Here is a 15,381-nt window from a genome sequence, read left to right on the forward strand (position 1 = left end):
TCAAGCTTTTGGGGGCAACACTGGGAATACTGGAAGCAGGTACTAAGCTTAGATTTCACCTTTTCTTGAGCTCCATTTCACATTCACTAGAGGGTATGATTCGATGCTCACGGATCTCTAGGAGGCAGGTGCTCTCTCCGAGCAGAACTGATTGCTGGCTGATCTTCTGTTTTCATCCTGCACAGCCAATGCCACTTGTGAAAGGGCTGGATTGCGCGTACAGAAACGGTGAAGGTGATAGCACTGCTAAGCCCATGTATTATCCAAACTGTAGAGTGATTTATCTAGGAAAATCTTTTAAGAAAAAAATCCATGTTCTAATATTCCAGTTTCATTCTGATCAGTTTTGCGGGCTGAAGCCTCACCTTGCTCTCGCTGCTGCAAATCAGAACAAGCTCCTGGCTGTGATGGCTGTAGACAGGGTACAGGCGGTGTCACTGAAAGGAGACCTAGAATCATTGTGTTTTACATCAACTATCAAACCTGAAAGCGGTCTTACCGTGTCCAGTATGATTAGAATATCTCACACGTGATGTTTCTGATTTCCTGGTCTACTTAGGAGCAATAAGGTGACTAAATCTGCATGAGCTGGATTTATTTTAGCAGCCTTCTTGCAAGTTGATTTGAAGCGGGCTCCTGTTTGTGAAACAGAGTTTGTTGTGAACTTTGAATGATCCGGCATAGATGTCCTGGAAAAGGAGCTGCTGTTTGTCTCTGATTCCCTCTTCCAAGGAAAGTCTCTTATATTGAGTGTTCCTGTCATGAAAAATGAACTCAAGTAAATGGTATTAGCTCCTTGGGTCAAATTAAGGGAGGCTGCAATGAAGGCCTCAGCTGATGGTTAAGGACCACAGGAGGGTGGGGTTTTAATGGGTGGTAGTGTTTTCCTAACTTTGCTCCCATTGTGAGTATTTTTTAGATTATGCTGTTGTGTAAGAAATTTATTTTAAGGATTATAAAAAATATTTTCTTGTAAAAATGCATATTTTTCTAAGCCCAAGAGGTATCTAGAGATTAGGAAGACTCAGCTGGTAATAAATGCATTCAAATAATAGGAATTCTTTCTTCAAAAGCACATACATCTAAGTGTAGAAACACTCGGCATGTTTTTGTTTGCTTGTTTTAACTCAGTAGTGAGGCAGAAGTAGCCCAGTTCCTTGTGCTTCTCGAGGAGATGTTTATGCCAACAGTGAACTAATACATGCAGCATTGAGAACGAGTTATAATAAACGACCTGCTGATTTTTAAATACATTACTGGCACTCTGGCTTTTGAATGAATAGCCTGGATCTTTGTTTAGTGTAAGCTGATTAGAAATGCGAGGAATTTACACTAGATAACGATTTAGCCCAGGAATTTTTTTAGAAGTTTCTCTCTACCACAGTGCTGTTTATTGTAGCGTTAGATGAACGGAGCAGCATTCCCATGAGCTATTCTAACGGGAAATGGTGAAGAACAAGTTAATTCAGATAATGTTGCGGAACAACAAAGCAGTAGGACAGGATTGGATTATACAGTCTGGGTGAAGAAGGGGAATTGCACCCTCACCATGTCTGCAGATGGCACAAACTGGGGTGGACAGCAGTTGATGCTCTGGTGAGCAGAGCCTCCGTTCAGAGGGACCTGGCGAGGCTAGAGGAATAGGTCAACAGGGACCTCATGAAGTGCAACAAAGGTAAATACAGATTCCTACACTTGTGACAGAATAACACCATTCAGCAGCACAAGATGGGGGGAACAGCTCTGCAGAAAAGGACTTGGAGGTCCTGATGGAAAACAAGCTGAACATGATTCGGCAGCGCACCTTTGCAAGTAAAGGGGTTATAAAGGAAAACATACCCTTCTCAGAAGTAGTCACTGGAAGGCCAAAAGGCAACAGTCACAAATTGCAGGAAGGGAAATTACAATTAGATATAAGGGACAAGTTCCTCACTGGGAGATGAGTGCACTGGAACAGGTTGCCCAAGAGGCTGTGGAGCCTCTATCCCTGGAGGCATGCAAAACTCAGCTGGACGTGGCCTTGAGGGATGTGGTCTAATTTTAAAGTTGGCCCTGTTTTGAAGACCTCCATAAGTCCCTAATTTGCTTAGGTTGGTGTATTCTGTGAAGACAAAGCCTTAACAAAATAATTCCAAAATAGGATTATTTGGTGCTCTTGCCGCAAAAGCATTTGAAAAAATAAATAATTTGGTCTATCTTGGAACATTTTATCAAAAGGATCATTTTATTATGCAGGGGCTTAAATATAACTGTCCTGGAGCAAACTTCCCTGTTTTGGACAACTTGAACCCTGAGTTTCCAGGGACTAAGATATCACCTTTGGATGGTACACATTAGCACATTCCCTACCTGCTGGTTTTGTAATGGTCTTCCACATGGCCTGGCTTTTTTTTCCAGAGGAAGTTGGGCTTATGGGCACTTTTGAAAATCTTGATACCTCTTTTAAGTACTTCAGTACCTTTTATGATTTAGGCCTTGGGCTCCTAAAAGCATGCACTTGATACTTTTATCTTAGATTAGATATTGTTTGCCTGTTAGTCATAGCAATGTGATTCAGTGCTCACACATCCAAAGTTCATGCCCAGCTGCATGGATTTTTTTTTTCCTCCTGAGGTTGCTTTTATCGCAGAGTATAAAATTTCTTTTGTGGTCACAGCCTGGTAGTTTTGAAAGCCAACATAGAGTCTTCCATTTGGAAACCATCTTTCAGTGTTTTCATTTGGTTTTCTTATCTTAATGTATCTTAGTTTCTGTAGCCTTTTCTTTTGAATGTTAGAGAGTTAAAAGCATTATTCATTAATGCCTATCAAATACAGTAGAAAGTAAATTATTCCACTTTTGTTTGAGCCTGTTCATTGTTTGTTTAACAAGGATACACTGAAACAATTGCTAAGGAAAAAAATATTCTGGAATGTCAAGTAGCAAACCTTCATCTGCCACCTTGTTCTCTTGTAAACAGAAGTGAGAGATTTAAACACGGGTGTGGTCTTGTTTGAACAGAGCACTCACATTAATTCAAACATGCTTTTCCTCCTGAAACTGCTTGTCTGGATTTGGTTTCGGGATGACATTTTTTCCACTATTTTTTATTCAACAATCACCCTGGGTTCTAGCCATTTGGGCTGCACCCATTTTAGGACTGGTTTCCAGTAATTGAGCCTGAATTTGTAACAGCCCCAGCTCCTAGATGTCATTCATACAAGTAATGTTGTGTGTCCCACCTCCTCTGGAGCTCAGATGGGGAAAATCGGAACAAAACTGGAATGCTGTGTGTTTTAACATAGAGAAGTGCAGTTTGTAGTTTGGGGCTGGATTTGAGGTTACGGGCTCACTTCACGATGAAGCTCATAACCTGGAGTGAAAAAGTGCAGGTCACTGGCTTCAGTGGAACTTCACGCTGTTTAACTTGAAAAACATTTGTGTGGTGTTTCTTATTCTAGGCATATGCTTGTGTTGTGATCAGTGCTGGATGTCTATATAAGTTTTCAAAGCCCTTACGAAAGGAGCCGTTATAAAATGAAAATATGCATTAGAAATTATGTGATATGTATGAAAGCTAATTCCTATCAGAGTGGAAACGCTGTGGGAGTGAACAGAGATTAGATGTGGAGCATTTGTATTACAGAAGCACTAAAGCACAAACTAAGGGAAACTGGAAAATCTGCTTTAAGCATAAGGTATTTTGTACCTAAATCAAATGAAATTTTTGAAACTCAAAATCTTCTATATATTTTCATAATTCATTACGGATTCATAGCTTTAGTTTTATTTATGAATTATTTTCTTAATTATATAATTTTTTTTATCAGCAGTCTGCTGAAGGCAATTACTTATGTCAATGTCAGTATGAAAAAGCTCATTTGGTTGAATGACAGAATGATGGCACAGGTTATCCTCAGAGATGTTCTATGTGTACCACTATGTAGGTAATATATTGATATCCCTGAGAGAAATATTTGTATCTTTTCACCTTCTTGCATATTTATGGATGACTCAGCTGGGGAAAATATTGAATGTACAATGCTACTACAGAAAATTTTGTGTGTGCCTTGTGATATTTCACAAGAGGTTAGATTGTAAGTACCCCACAGTAGTAGCGCTGAGTGGAATGCAGCTTCTCTGTGAAGTTTCATGATACCCTGAGATACTAGATGAGCTATATCCACAGATCCAGGAGCCTTGTGTAGATGCTTGGGGTGACATCAGCTTGGGGAAGGGTTTCAGACTCCTTTCCTCGCTGCTTCTGTTACACTACTTTTCCTGAGAGCCTTTCTGGGGACCCACATTGCTATGTGGAAGCAGAGGAGAGAGGGGGTTCTACACCTCCTGCCAAGGCTTGGTTGCACAAGTGCTCCAACTGTTCAGTGTTGTGACTAAGTGCCCTCATCTAGCGTAACTGCAATTGTAGCACCTACTACCTCATCCCCTGATCAATGGAGTTGCTCTAGTTATCTTTTGATACCTTTTGAATTTAGCAAAACTTCATTAGGTGGCAACTCATGCTGTTTCTTAATTTTCCCTCCCCTATCACTTAATTACTTAATAGTTTGAAATATTTATTGAGCGTGAAGCTTAATTACTTCTTAGATGAGCATAACATTCAATACTCCCTTGGGAATGTGGCACATGGCTAATTACAGCTTTGTAATTAGCCATGCAGTAGGCTTAGAAGAAACCTCTGAAAAGCCTGCTGAGCCCCAGCAATACAACAGAAAGAAGGGGGAAGAGTGCAAACCTTGTGAAAGCAAAATGAGGATTCGAAATTCAGTAGATATTCAGAAATTCAGTAGATATTCAGAGAAAATTTTCCGGAAAATTATGATTGGGCTTCCAAAAGTAATATTTGGGCTAACTTTGAGAGGCACAGAAGGGAATGGGGGGGGGACACAGGAGAAAAACTGGAGAAGGGAGGAGGCTACTATTGTTCCAAATGTATTCAGTTGAGATACTTTTAACATCCTAATGAATACAGGAAAAAGTCGACTATGTGCCACCAGCAAAGCCTCTGCACTACCTACCCTAAAGAGCTAAGATCTGGTTAGTTACATGAATGCTCACTTACCTGTGGATAAACCTTTCCCAGTAAATCCCAGTTTAGTTTGACTATTTTGCATTTTGAAGACTCTGGAAAAGCTTTTACTTTGTCACCGAGGATGAGGAAAAGGCTGAGGTACTCAATGCCTTCTTTGCCTCAGTCTTTAACAGGCAGACCAATTATCCTCAGGGTACTCGGCCCCCCGAGCTGGAAGACAGGGACGGCGAGCAGGATGAACCCCCCATAATCCAAGAGGAAGCAGTCAACGACCTGCTACACCACCTGGACGCTCACAAGTCTATGGGGCCGGATGGGATCCACCCGAGAGTGCTGAGGGAGCTGGCAGAGGTGCTCGCCAAGCCACTCTCTGTCATTTATCAGCAGTCCTGGTTAACGGAGGAGGTCCTGGATGACTGGAGGCTTGCCAATGTGACGCCCATCTACAAGAAGGGCCGGAAGGAGCATCCGGGGAACTACAGGCCTGTCAGCCTGACCTCGGTGCCGGGGAAGATTATGGAGCGGTTCATCTTGAGGGCGCTCACAAGGCATGAGCGGGACAACCAGGGGATCAGGCCCAGCCAGCACGGGTTCATGAGAGGCAGGTCCTGCTTGACCAACCTGATCTCCTTCTATGACCAGGTGACCCGCCTAGTGGATGAGGGAAAGGCTGTGGATGTGGTCTGCCTGGACTTCAGCAAGGCCTTTGACACCATCTCCCACAGCATTCTCCTCGAGAAGCTGGCGGCTCACGGCTTAGACAGGTGTACTCTGCGCTGGGTCAAAAACTGGCTGGACGGCCGGGCCCAGAGAGCTGTCGTGAATGGAGTTACATCCAGTTGGCGGCCAGTCACGAGCGGTGTTCCCCAGGGCTCAGTACTGGGGCCGGTCTTGTTCAATATCTTTATCAATGATCTGGATGAGGGGATCAAGTGCACCCTCAGTAAGTTTGCAGATGACACGAAGTTGGGCGGGAGTGTTGATCTGCTCGAGGGTAGGAAGGCTCTGCAGAGGGACCTGGACAGGCTGGATCGATGGGCCCAGACCAACTGTATGAGGTTCAACAAGGACAAGTGCCGGGTCCTGCACTTTGGCCACAACAACCCCATGCAGCGCTACAGGCTTGGGGAAGAGTGGCTGGAAAGCTGCCTGTCGGAAAAGGACCTGGGGGTGCTGGTTGACAGCCGGCTGAACATGAGCCGGCAGTGTGCCCAGGCGGTCAAGAAGGCCAATGGCATCCTGGCCTGTATCAGAAATAGTGTGGCCAGCAGGAGTAGGGAAGTGATCGTGCCCCTGTACTCGGCACTGGTGAGGCCGCACCTCGAATACTGTGTTCAGTTTTGGGCCCCTCACTACAAGAAGGACGTTGAGGTGCTGGAGCGTGTCCAGAGAAGGGCAACGAGGCTGGTGAGGGGTCTGGAGAACAAGTCTTACGAGGAGCGGCTGAGGGAACTGGGGTTGTTTAGCCTGGAGAAAAGGAGGCTGAGGGGAGACCTCATCGCTCTCTACAACTCCCTGAAAGGCGGTTGTAGTGAGGTGGGTGTCGGTCTCTTCTCCCAAGTAACAAGTGATAGGACGAGAGGAAATGGCCTCAAGTTGCGCCAGGGGAGGTTTAGATTGGATGTAAGGAAAAATGTCTTTACTGAAAGAGTGGTTAAACATTGGACCAGGCTGCCCAGGGAAGTGGTGGAGTCCCCATCCCTGGAGGTATTTAAAAGACGAGTAGATGAGGCGCTTAGGGACATGGTTTAGTGGACATGGTGGTGTTGGGTCGACGGTTGGACTCGATGATCTTAGAGGTCTTTTCCAACCTCAGTGATTCTATGATTCTATGACTTCTGGATTTTGTGGATCAGAGGTTGGAAGTGTTACAAGACTCTGAAAAAAAATGAATTGAAGTGGACAACTACTTAAAATTACACTCTGTAAAATAAAGTGGACAGTAGTGCTTCAGAGAGAGACTAGCTGAAAGATTCACTATGGATTCAAGCAAAGGTAATGTAATGCTCAGCTGTCATTTCTTATGAACATAACGTAACAAAAAGCAAAAGAGAAACAAACCTGAGGTTTTAAATGACCTCTAGGAATTAGGACTTTGATTTTTCTAGTCTTCAACTCATCACCTCCTGCTATCCACTCTGTTGGTTCACTGGTTCAATACTGACTCGTAAGGAAGTATGATACCCTCTGAATTTCCTACATCAGCAGGTTTTCACATGAAGACTCCCATCCAATTACTGACACAGAATAAACAAGCTTGTGCAGCATGACCTGGTCACAGCTTACTACAGTACGGCTGTAGGTTAATTGCAATTTTCCCTTCCTGTGACTTATTCACACTAATGCCATGTTCCTAAGTATTAGTTTTGAAGATCTCTGAATTTCATTAAAAGCACAATTATTCTCAGGGAAAAGAACTCTCATTGCATTAAATAAACATTGTAACTCTATTTAGAATGATTAGTGGCTTTTTAGCAGGCCACAGAAAAATAGAGACAAGCCTCATTAATTTACAGCGAAAAGCATCACTCCTTTCTGAGATAACACTGTGGAGCAAGTATTTGAATGTGCAATTAATTACTTCTGTTCTGAGAGACTCAAAAATGAGCACGTATCTGTATCGCTCATTTTAATGATCATGTTTTGTAGAGCATGAGGATTTTCCGTTATAGTGGTTGCATTGCAGTAGAGAGGTTTAGCTCAGCCCTTGCTTAGTTCTGTATATCTTAATAAGAAACATTTGCGTTTTAATTCTTCTGTTGTGCGTTTGTATGTTTTAGGAGAGCTAGCGGCATAATTACAGCAAGGTGTGGTGACCCTTCTTACACAGTGCTGTGCCCGATAGGTAATATCCAGGTGAGGAATTACAGCAGCAGTATTCAGTTCCCAAGCTGCAGGCCACCTTTGGGTTTCCCAAAGTGGGATCCCAAGGTTGTGATCCCATATATCTAATCCAAAATGCTGTCAGTGCAGGTGAGAGATTGTGCATCTGGAGACACGACTCTCCTCTTCCATATAAAGCCACTGCTGTGACCCATGGACACATCTGGTGGATCCTCAGCACTTTACTGAACTTGAGTCTCACTGTCTTTTTCTGATTTCCCATGCAAGCTGACACAAAATGCTATCCAGAACAGAAGACTGAGCACTATTGACTTTACAAGCCTCAGATTAATACAATTTTATCACAACAATATGATGCAGTAGTCCTTTCTAGTGTGGCAATTTCACACTTAAATATATCCAAAATGCTGATGTTCTGATGCTGCGAGCTCCAGTAAAGCAGTCTTTTTAGTGAAGAACCATCTTTAAACTGTTTACCTTATCTTTTAGCAAGGTTTTCAGGTAGCATCATGTTAACATCACTATGCAGCTTCCAAACTGAGCTCACTTAAATACAGCCAGTTCAGAGTGTGGGTAGAAGGGGACCTTAATCTGGTCCTCTGTACTCTCCTCAGTGTCTTCAACGTGCCCAGCTTTGCCGTTGATGCAGAGCAGAGAAGTAGATTGAGTTAAGCTGCCTGAATATGGCCAAATTGTCACAAAGGGAATTAAGAATCAGTTACTAGCACACTGTAAAACACCCAGACTTCCTGTGTAAACAAGGCCAACACTAGTAAAAAAAAAGGAATGAATGTTACTGGGTAAACAAGGCCAACACTAGTAAAAAAAAAGGAATGAATGTTACTTTTACTAATAAGTTTGGCCATTCCATTAATGGCCCAATGATGCACTATTAACATAGCTGGATATTTTAAGCTGATCCATTCCTAAAAAAAAAAAAACAGAAATCATGTTCTTGGCCTTGTAAAGCATAGCTTTGCACACACATCTCTCATACCTCAAGATGAATATCCTCCCTATTCCCTACGCGTAATTTTCAATTTCCCTTCTTTTGTTTGACTAATGAGACAAGGTAACGCTTCAGTTAAGACAAATTAATATTCAAATAGCTGAGAAGAAAGAGAAGTCAATCTAAGATTTCTTAGTGGTGCATTTTCTCTGCCTTTGTTTGGGAAGAGCTCTAGGTCCTAAAGCTATAAGGTTTAAGAAAGTCCCAACAATAGTGCAGACAAAATTTAACATCACACATAGAAAGAAAAGTATGAACATAAACTTCCCACACTGGCCTATTCCCATGGTGTTTAGACCCTTCAAATACTTGTAGACATTTACCATATTTTCCCTTAGTCATCATTTGGCTAAGCTTATACATACTTAGGCCTTTTAGTCTTTCCTCATAAATCAAACTCTGCAACCCATGATTACTTTTGTTGTTTTTATCTGAAGCTTTGCCAGTTTGATGACATCTTTCTGGGATCAAGGTTTATTCCAAAATTTGCAGACAGAACTGTAATCATTGCTGCTTCTAGGGTTGGTCCCAAAGCTAGAGCCCATGATGCTTAAGAAAGGGATGGTGAAAGTTGCTGAGATGCAGGGAAAACAGTGGGAATTATGCTACACTCGGCACAGACTGGTGTCCTCAGAGAGGGTTCAGACCAAAGGGGAAGTGTTTCCTTCTACTAGAATTAATTTTGCATTGATGGAGTAAGAAACTTTGCTAATATTGCAGTCTCGTTGTTAGTCCTTGAGATGAGGGACAGTATGTGGAGGAGAACTAAAAGCAAAGAAACTGCCTAGTGGAATGGGAGGTGGAAATAAGTGAGCTTGTGCTTTCTCCATCTCAATCTCTGCTACTGCATCCCTGGGCTGGAAACTCTCAACTCATTTTGGACCAGGCGGCATCAACTGAGAACTTCTGTGAGGAAAAAAATGCTGCTGGTGTAAAACAAAACTTCAGTATAATTAGAAAATGAGTGCATGCAAGGAATGAAGGTGATGTCATCTGGATACAGAGGAACAGAGCGCATATCTAATTCATACTGGCTTGGATAGATGCATGCAGCTTGCTAAGCCTGAGGGTGAAGCAAAATGATAAATGGCAAAGTACGGCCTTGGAGAGGAAAGGGGGAGTTGGAGAGCTTGTACTGAGATTGGTGGCAAGCTTCGTCAGGAGGGGAAGCGTTAGCAAGTATTTGACACCCTGCAGAAAAGGCCTGAGGCCTGACACAGTGCTTGCTGACTCTCTCTCCATTGACCTTCAGTATTGAAACAGATCTGATGAGACCACAGCAGTTTCTAGGAAGAAATGGCGTAATTTACCTCAAGAAAAGTGAAAACATTCCTCTTAAAGTTTTACATTTGCTATGGTTTTGGATGATTGGCAAAATGGGTTTACCTGCAGGGTATAGGCTTTTTGATTTTCTCTTTGAGTATGAACTACAGTTTGTCACTGCTTTCTTCTGAGTGAGGGGACATCTCAAGTCTTATCCACAATCTAGAAAGTAAGATAAAATAAAATATGATACACTTTGCTCATCCAGACTTCTTTTTCAATCCCACAACTTACAGACATGTTCCTTGCTGTGAGAAATTGCTGAAGTTAAGCTTGCTCGCATTTGTCCACTGGATTACCAGGAAAATATGAAAAAAAAATCAATGCAGAGAGGTTACTTTTTCTTTCCAAACCCAGTAGAATTAAATTCTGTCAGTGAGAGATTGTTTCTAAAATACATTGTCAGATGTTGCTCATTTCCATGCAAAACAGGATCTCCTTTGCCAAATATGCATGGCGTGTTTGTTCCATGCTATGCATAGTGCTTACGGTGGGTTGCTATCATTGCTCAAATGAAAAATGAAGGCTCAGTTCCAAGCTCTTAGTCACTGTTGTTCTGAATATGTGGAATCTCAAGGGAAAAAAAACAAGGCTGTCCTTTTTTAAGAAACCACAAGGGCCCATAATGACCATTCAAGGTAATTAAATGTAGTGATTTCTTATAAACAATTTCATTAATTTTCCTTGAGTAATTTACATTACAAAGATAAATGCATTGTTAATAAGTGGAAAGTAAAATTCTGCTTTCAAATTTGCCTAAAAAATAGCTTTGTACAGTAGGCCAATGGGCCTGTGTCCATCCTGGTCAAGTAAACCATCATGGGATTACCAGGGCATGTTAGCATGCTCCCTGCCACAGTTTTGGCTAACAGCAGCAAGCACTCTTCCAGACGATGCTGAGACCTGATTCAAATGATAGACAACCTTGGCTTATTTGAATTACCAGAAAAAAACATAGCCTAAAGGACCCAGTGGCTCCCCTGCCTCTGGGGAGTGCTGTGCTCCCCGCTACCTTCAGCATCTTCCACTCAGCATTTGCAGGCAGCATTATTCACATTCGTGAGGACTCTATGTCCTTTAAAATTACCCTCCTGGCTGACTTGCTGGCATGCATCTTGGGAGTGAGTGATGTGGACTAGATGGTGTTTTTGAGCCTCCTCCAAATAATGAGGGCATTGAACCCAGGTTTCTCACCTCCTGGGAAGTCCTGCAACCAGGAGACAGTGAGATGAAAGGAAAGGGCCAATATCCTTCCCTTGAAATAACGCAGTTGTCTAATGTGTGTTGAGCCTGATTCTGCTGTGTGAGGCATGTCCAAGTGTTTCTTGCGCTTAGCAGCTTTGGGGGACCTCATTTCTGGAGGCAGGTGGTGCTTCAGCAAGCACTGAGGTGCAGGCTGGGGCTGCCCGCGTGTGCCTGGAAGGAGAGCTGCACCTGGGGAATTGAAAGTCAAAAGCTCGGCTGGGGAGGAGAGGATTAGATTGCAGGGCTGGACCCAGGTTTCAAGGAAATCTTTGTGGAAGAGGAGAGGCCATGTTTAAAAATTGCAATTTGTAATTCTCATTGCACTGAATCTGTCCCTTTCAGACAGTGCGTGCTTAACACATTGGAAACAGAGAACCATAACTGATACTACTGAAATGATTGAACAAGAGTTAGTCCACAATTATCAGAAGAATTTTATAAGATACTCATTTGTAATTCACACATTTATCTTTTGTGCCTTTTCTGTGTGTATACTAGTAATTGTTAGGCAAACTGTATATACTTTCCTTATCCTAACTCCTTCCAATTCTTTATGTTGGTATTCTCCCCTCTTCATCTATCTTTTTTTTTTTTTATATTGAATCATGAAAACATGAAATAGAAGCATAGTTCTTGGCATTTAAAAAAAAACCTATATCCAACTTGGACTTCTGATATGAGTTTATCCCCGTGGATAAGTACATTTTGGATTTAAGAATTTAGCAGTGTGCTCTCTCCTTTGTTACAAGGCTGCTATTAGTGGACCAGTGTGGTGTCCACCGCTCTTATTAAAGATCAAGGCAAAACAAATCCAACTCTGAAATTACATTCTTATCAGTCTCTTTAAAGTCCTGGAATAGCTTGAATTTGTCTCAGCGTGCTCTGTCATCAAGCACCGCGTATAAACACATCTTTTTCCCGAAGACCGTAGCTTCTGCTCAGTTGGAACTGTATTGGAAAGATTTTCTTTTTTTTCAAAAGTCACTACTGCCATCAATAATTTCATTTCCCAGCTACTCTGAGTTCATTTGGTTTTGATGCAGTCTTTTCCAGAACCAATTTGGGAATTTAAATGCAAATCCTAATGCATTATTGTGGTGTGTTTTAAAACTTAGGAAGAGCAGAAATATTCCTGTGCACAGAAGAGCTTAATGATACCTTTTGTATTTTCATTTTCAAGAGGCATTTGTCCCCTGAAGAGTTCCAGGAAGTCTTCAAAATGAGCATTGAGGAATTTGATCGTCTGGCACTTTGGAAGCGGAATGACCTGAAGAAAAAGGCCCTGCTTTTCTAGCCCCTCCCGGATAAAATATGTGCTTAATCAAAACAAAAATAGTCTTGCCAGAACTATCACATGCACTTGCTGTTGAACCATTGTCCAGCTTCATTGTGTTAGTATGTGTCAGGGGAAACAGGACAGATTAGATGGCAACACGTTGGAATACAGAGAATTTGCTAATCTTGCATGACCAGATGGTTTTGTCAGTAACTCCTGGTCCTACCCAGTTTACAACGTGCAAAAAATCTAGCTTTAAATTTATTGTTGCTTGCACTTATTGCTTGATGCAAACGGAAATTATGAAAGGAAGAGAAAAAGTGTAGCTGTGACAAAGGAAATGCATCCAACATTTTGTTCCATTAAGTTTTACAACACAACTTTTACAAAATCAAGTAAGTAATGAATATAAAATTCTCCAATAGGGGATCACATGCTATTAAAAATATGGTAAAAGCCAAAGAAAAGCATGTCCGCAAGCAATTATTGCAATTGTTTATGTGTGGTACTTTTTAAGAATGAAAGCAAAAATATGGAAGCACCTTAATTCTACTTCTTATACTTTAGACACAGCCTACTCTCTAAAAGGTCATATTTGTCTAGAAGGTAACTAGCTATCTTTAATTACAACACAAGAGTTTTTATTTTATTAAGAATATATTGTGACATAAAACAGTTATAATGACTAAAATGTATACAGACCTACTTATAAATTTAGTCCCATTCATCAGGAAAACTGAAGCCTTATACAAAACTGGTTTAAGAGTGTATTGTGCCAGTTAACTGTGTTTTCCTACTAGTTTGGGGTGTTTGGAGAACTTTTTTTTTACATTTCATGCTGATAAAAATACCATGTAATCTTAATTATGTGTAGATAGATATATCTATCTACAAAAGAATTATTTTCATTAATATATGTCCTAAGTAAAGACATTCTTACTTTCTCCACTTTCTGACTTTATGTAGTAAGCCATGAGAACTGTGATGGCAATTGGTAGGTGTGGAAATGGAACAGTTCAGCATAAAATGTAACAAAAAAAGCTTGGTGTGCTCTATCAATAATACATCCAGTTATAATCAAATATATAAAACCCTCATGCGTTACTATTTGCATGTTTCTCTACAAATCAATTAAAAAAAAAAAACCTATGTGATACTGGTGCAGTACCTTGAAACTATCTTAAATAACAAGCAAAGCTAACAAAATCTAAGCATTTGATATGAGCGTTAGACCTTAATATCTCTTCCAGCTGAAAGACTGTATTAAATTTAGTAATTTCATATGGTCAGAAGTATGGTTGCTGACAAAGAATGGTTTAAAGTGAGTTGCTAGTTTTGTGTGATACTAAAAGAGCATTACAAAAAGTACATTTTTCAGCCATGTGTCAGTATTCTGCATTTTTACTGCCTTGAATGTTTGTACTCACTTCCTACTTCACTATGTCTTTTTGCATTTCCTTGAAGTAACTGGTTAATATATGCACTACAACACACTGTTTCAACTGACCCAGCATTGGAAAAACCATAGCATTGAACATGCCTTCTTCCAACTAACTTTCAAAATCCATGCTGTTGGAAATAAATATTTTCTCATGACCTAAATGTTTTGTCTGACGATACAAATGTTTAAAAAATTCATTAAAACAAAGACATAACTGAATGACTTCGCTAACGTGTGTATAATTTTCAGATTGCACTGCTGCTCTGTATAGGGTCTTCCCATGATATTAATGTAAATCATATGTAATTTGCATTAGTTTTGCTCAGTGAGGAGAGCGTTAAGTGTACCTCTGAATGTCAAGTTACTGTAAAGTTGGTCATGATTTAAACAGTCCATCTAGCAACTGGCACATCTCACCAAGCAAAAGCTGCTTCACTGGTGATGTTCAGCGTACAGAACCATTAGCCAGTCTTAACTGAGAGCTCCTGATCACCTGCAGGCGGCATCCATAATGCTCTTCAACCTCAGAATAGCTTGTTACGTTTTGCCTACATGTGAAAACTGGCAGCGCACTGAAATGGGCCAATCTAAAACGTGATCAGCAAGGTCCATTGGTACTATGAAAATCTAAATCCAGGAGAACAATTGGTTGAGTAAGTAATGATCATGAATAAGTTTGACACTGGTGAAGACCACTCTTCTCATCTACACCTTCCTGGGACATCAGATTGATTACAGGCATCTTCTCCATGAGTAAAAAAATTGCAGGTCGATCAAAGAAATCCATATACCAGTGCAGATCAGGTTCAATGTCATTCTTCATGAATAATTTGAAAATTGCTTAACCACAGCAGCTATTGTCCCAGTGTAGGATTCAACCTATGCTGCAAGGAAAATGTGCGTTACTAAGGATCACGTGATCAACAGCTCCATGCTTCTGTACTGTATTATGCAGATGTATAGCTGATGACAAGTGAGGACAGTGAGAGCATGTGAGCTCTGTTTGACCCATTTATGCTGTTTTGAGCCAGTTAGTCTGTTACAACATCAACAGCCTTAAAAGTGTCTTCTGAAGATCCTTGTCCTACCTGAGCTAAATCAGATACAGCTCTTGTTTTACATACCCCCATGTAGACGTTTTAGCTCATGAGCATCCGTTCTTACCACAATGCACAACTGTACCTAGGAGCAGTACCCCATCATCTATCTCT

General features: G+C 41.2%; 1 protein-coding gene across 9 annotated transcripts in view; it reads left to right on the forward strand.

The window, feature by feature from the left end:
- The window catches only part of ABLIM2 (actin binding LIM protein family member 2), a 154,355-nt gene extending 139,966 nt beyond the window's left edge, over nucleotides 1-14,389 (forward strand). For all 9 annotated transcript variants that reach the window (XM_076335874.1, XM_076335877.1, XM_076335879.1 and 6 more), the window contains one exon: nucleotides 12,634-14,389. In XM_076335874.1, the coding sequence (XP_076191989.1) occupies nucleotides 12,634-12,747 (114 nt within the window). In that variant the 3' untranslated portion in view covers nucleotides 12,748-14,389. The remainder of the gene's footprint in view (nucleotides 1-12,633) is intronic.
- The last annotated feature ends 992 nt before the right edge of the window (nucleotides 14,390-15,381 follow it).

Source organism: Aptenodytes patagonicus, chromosome 4, assembly GCF_965638725.1.
Source record: "Aptenodytes patagonicus chromosome 4, bAptPat1.pri.cur, whole genome shotgun sequence".
Taxonomy (NCBI): domain Eukaryota; kingdom Metazoa; phylum Chordata; class Aves; order Sphenisciformes; family Spheniscidae; genus Aptenodytes; species Aptenodytes patagonicus.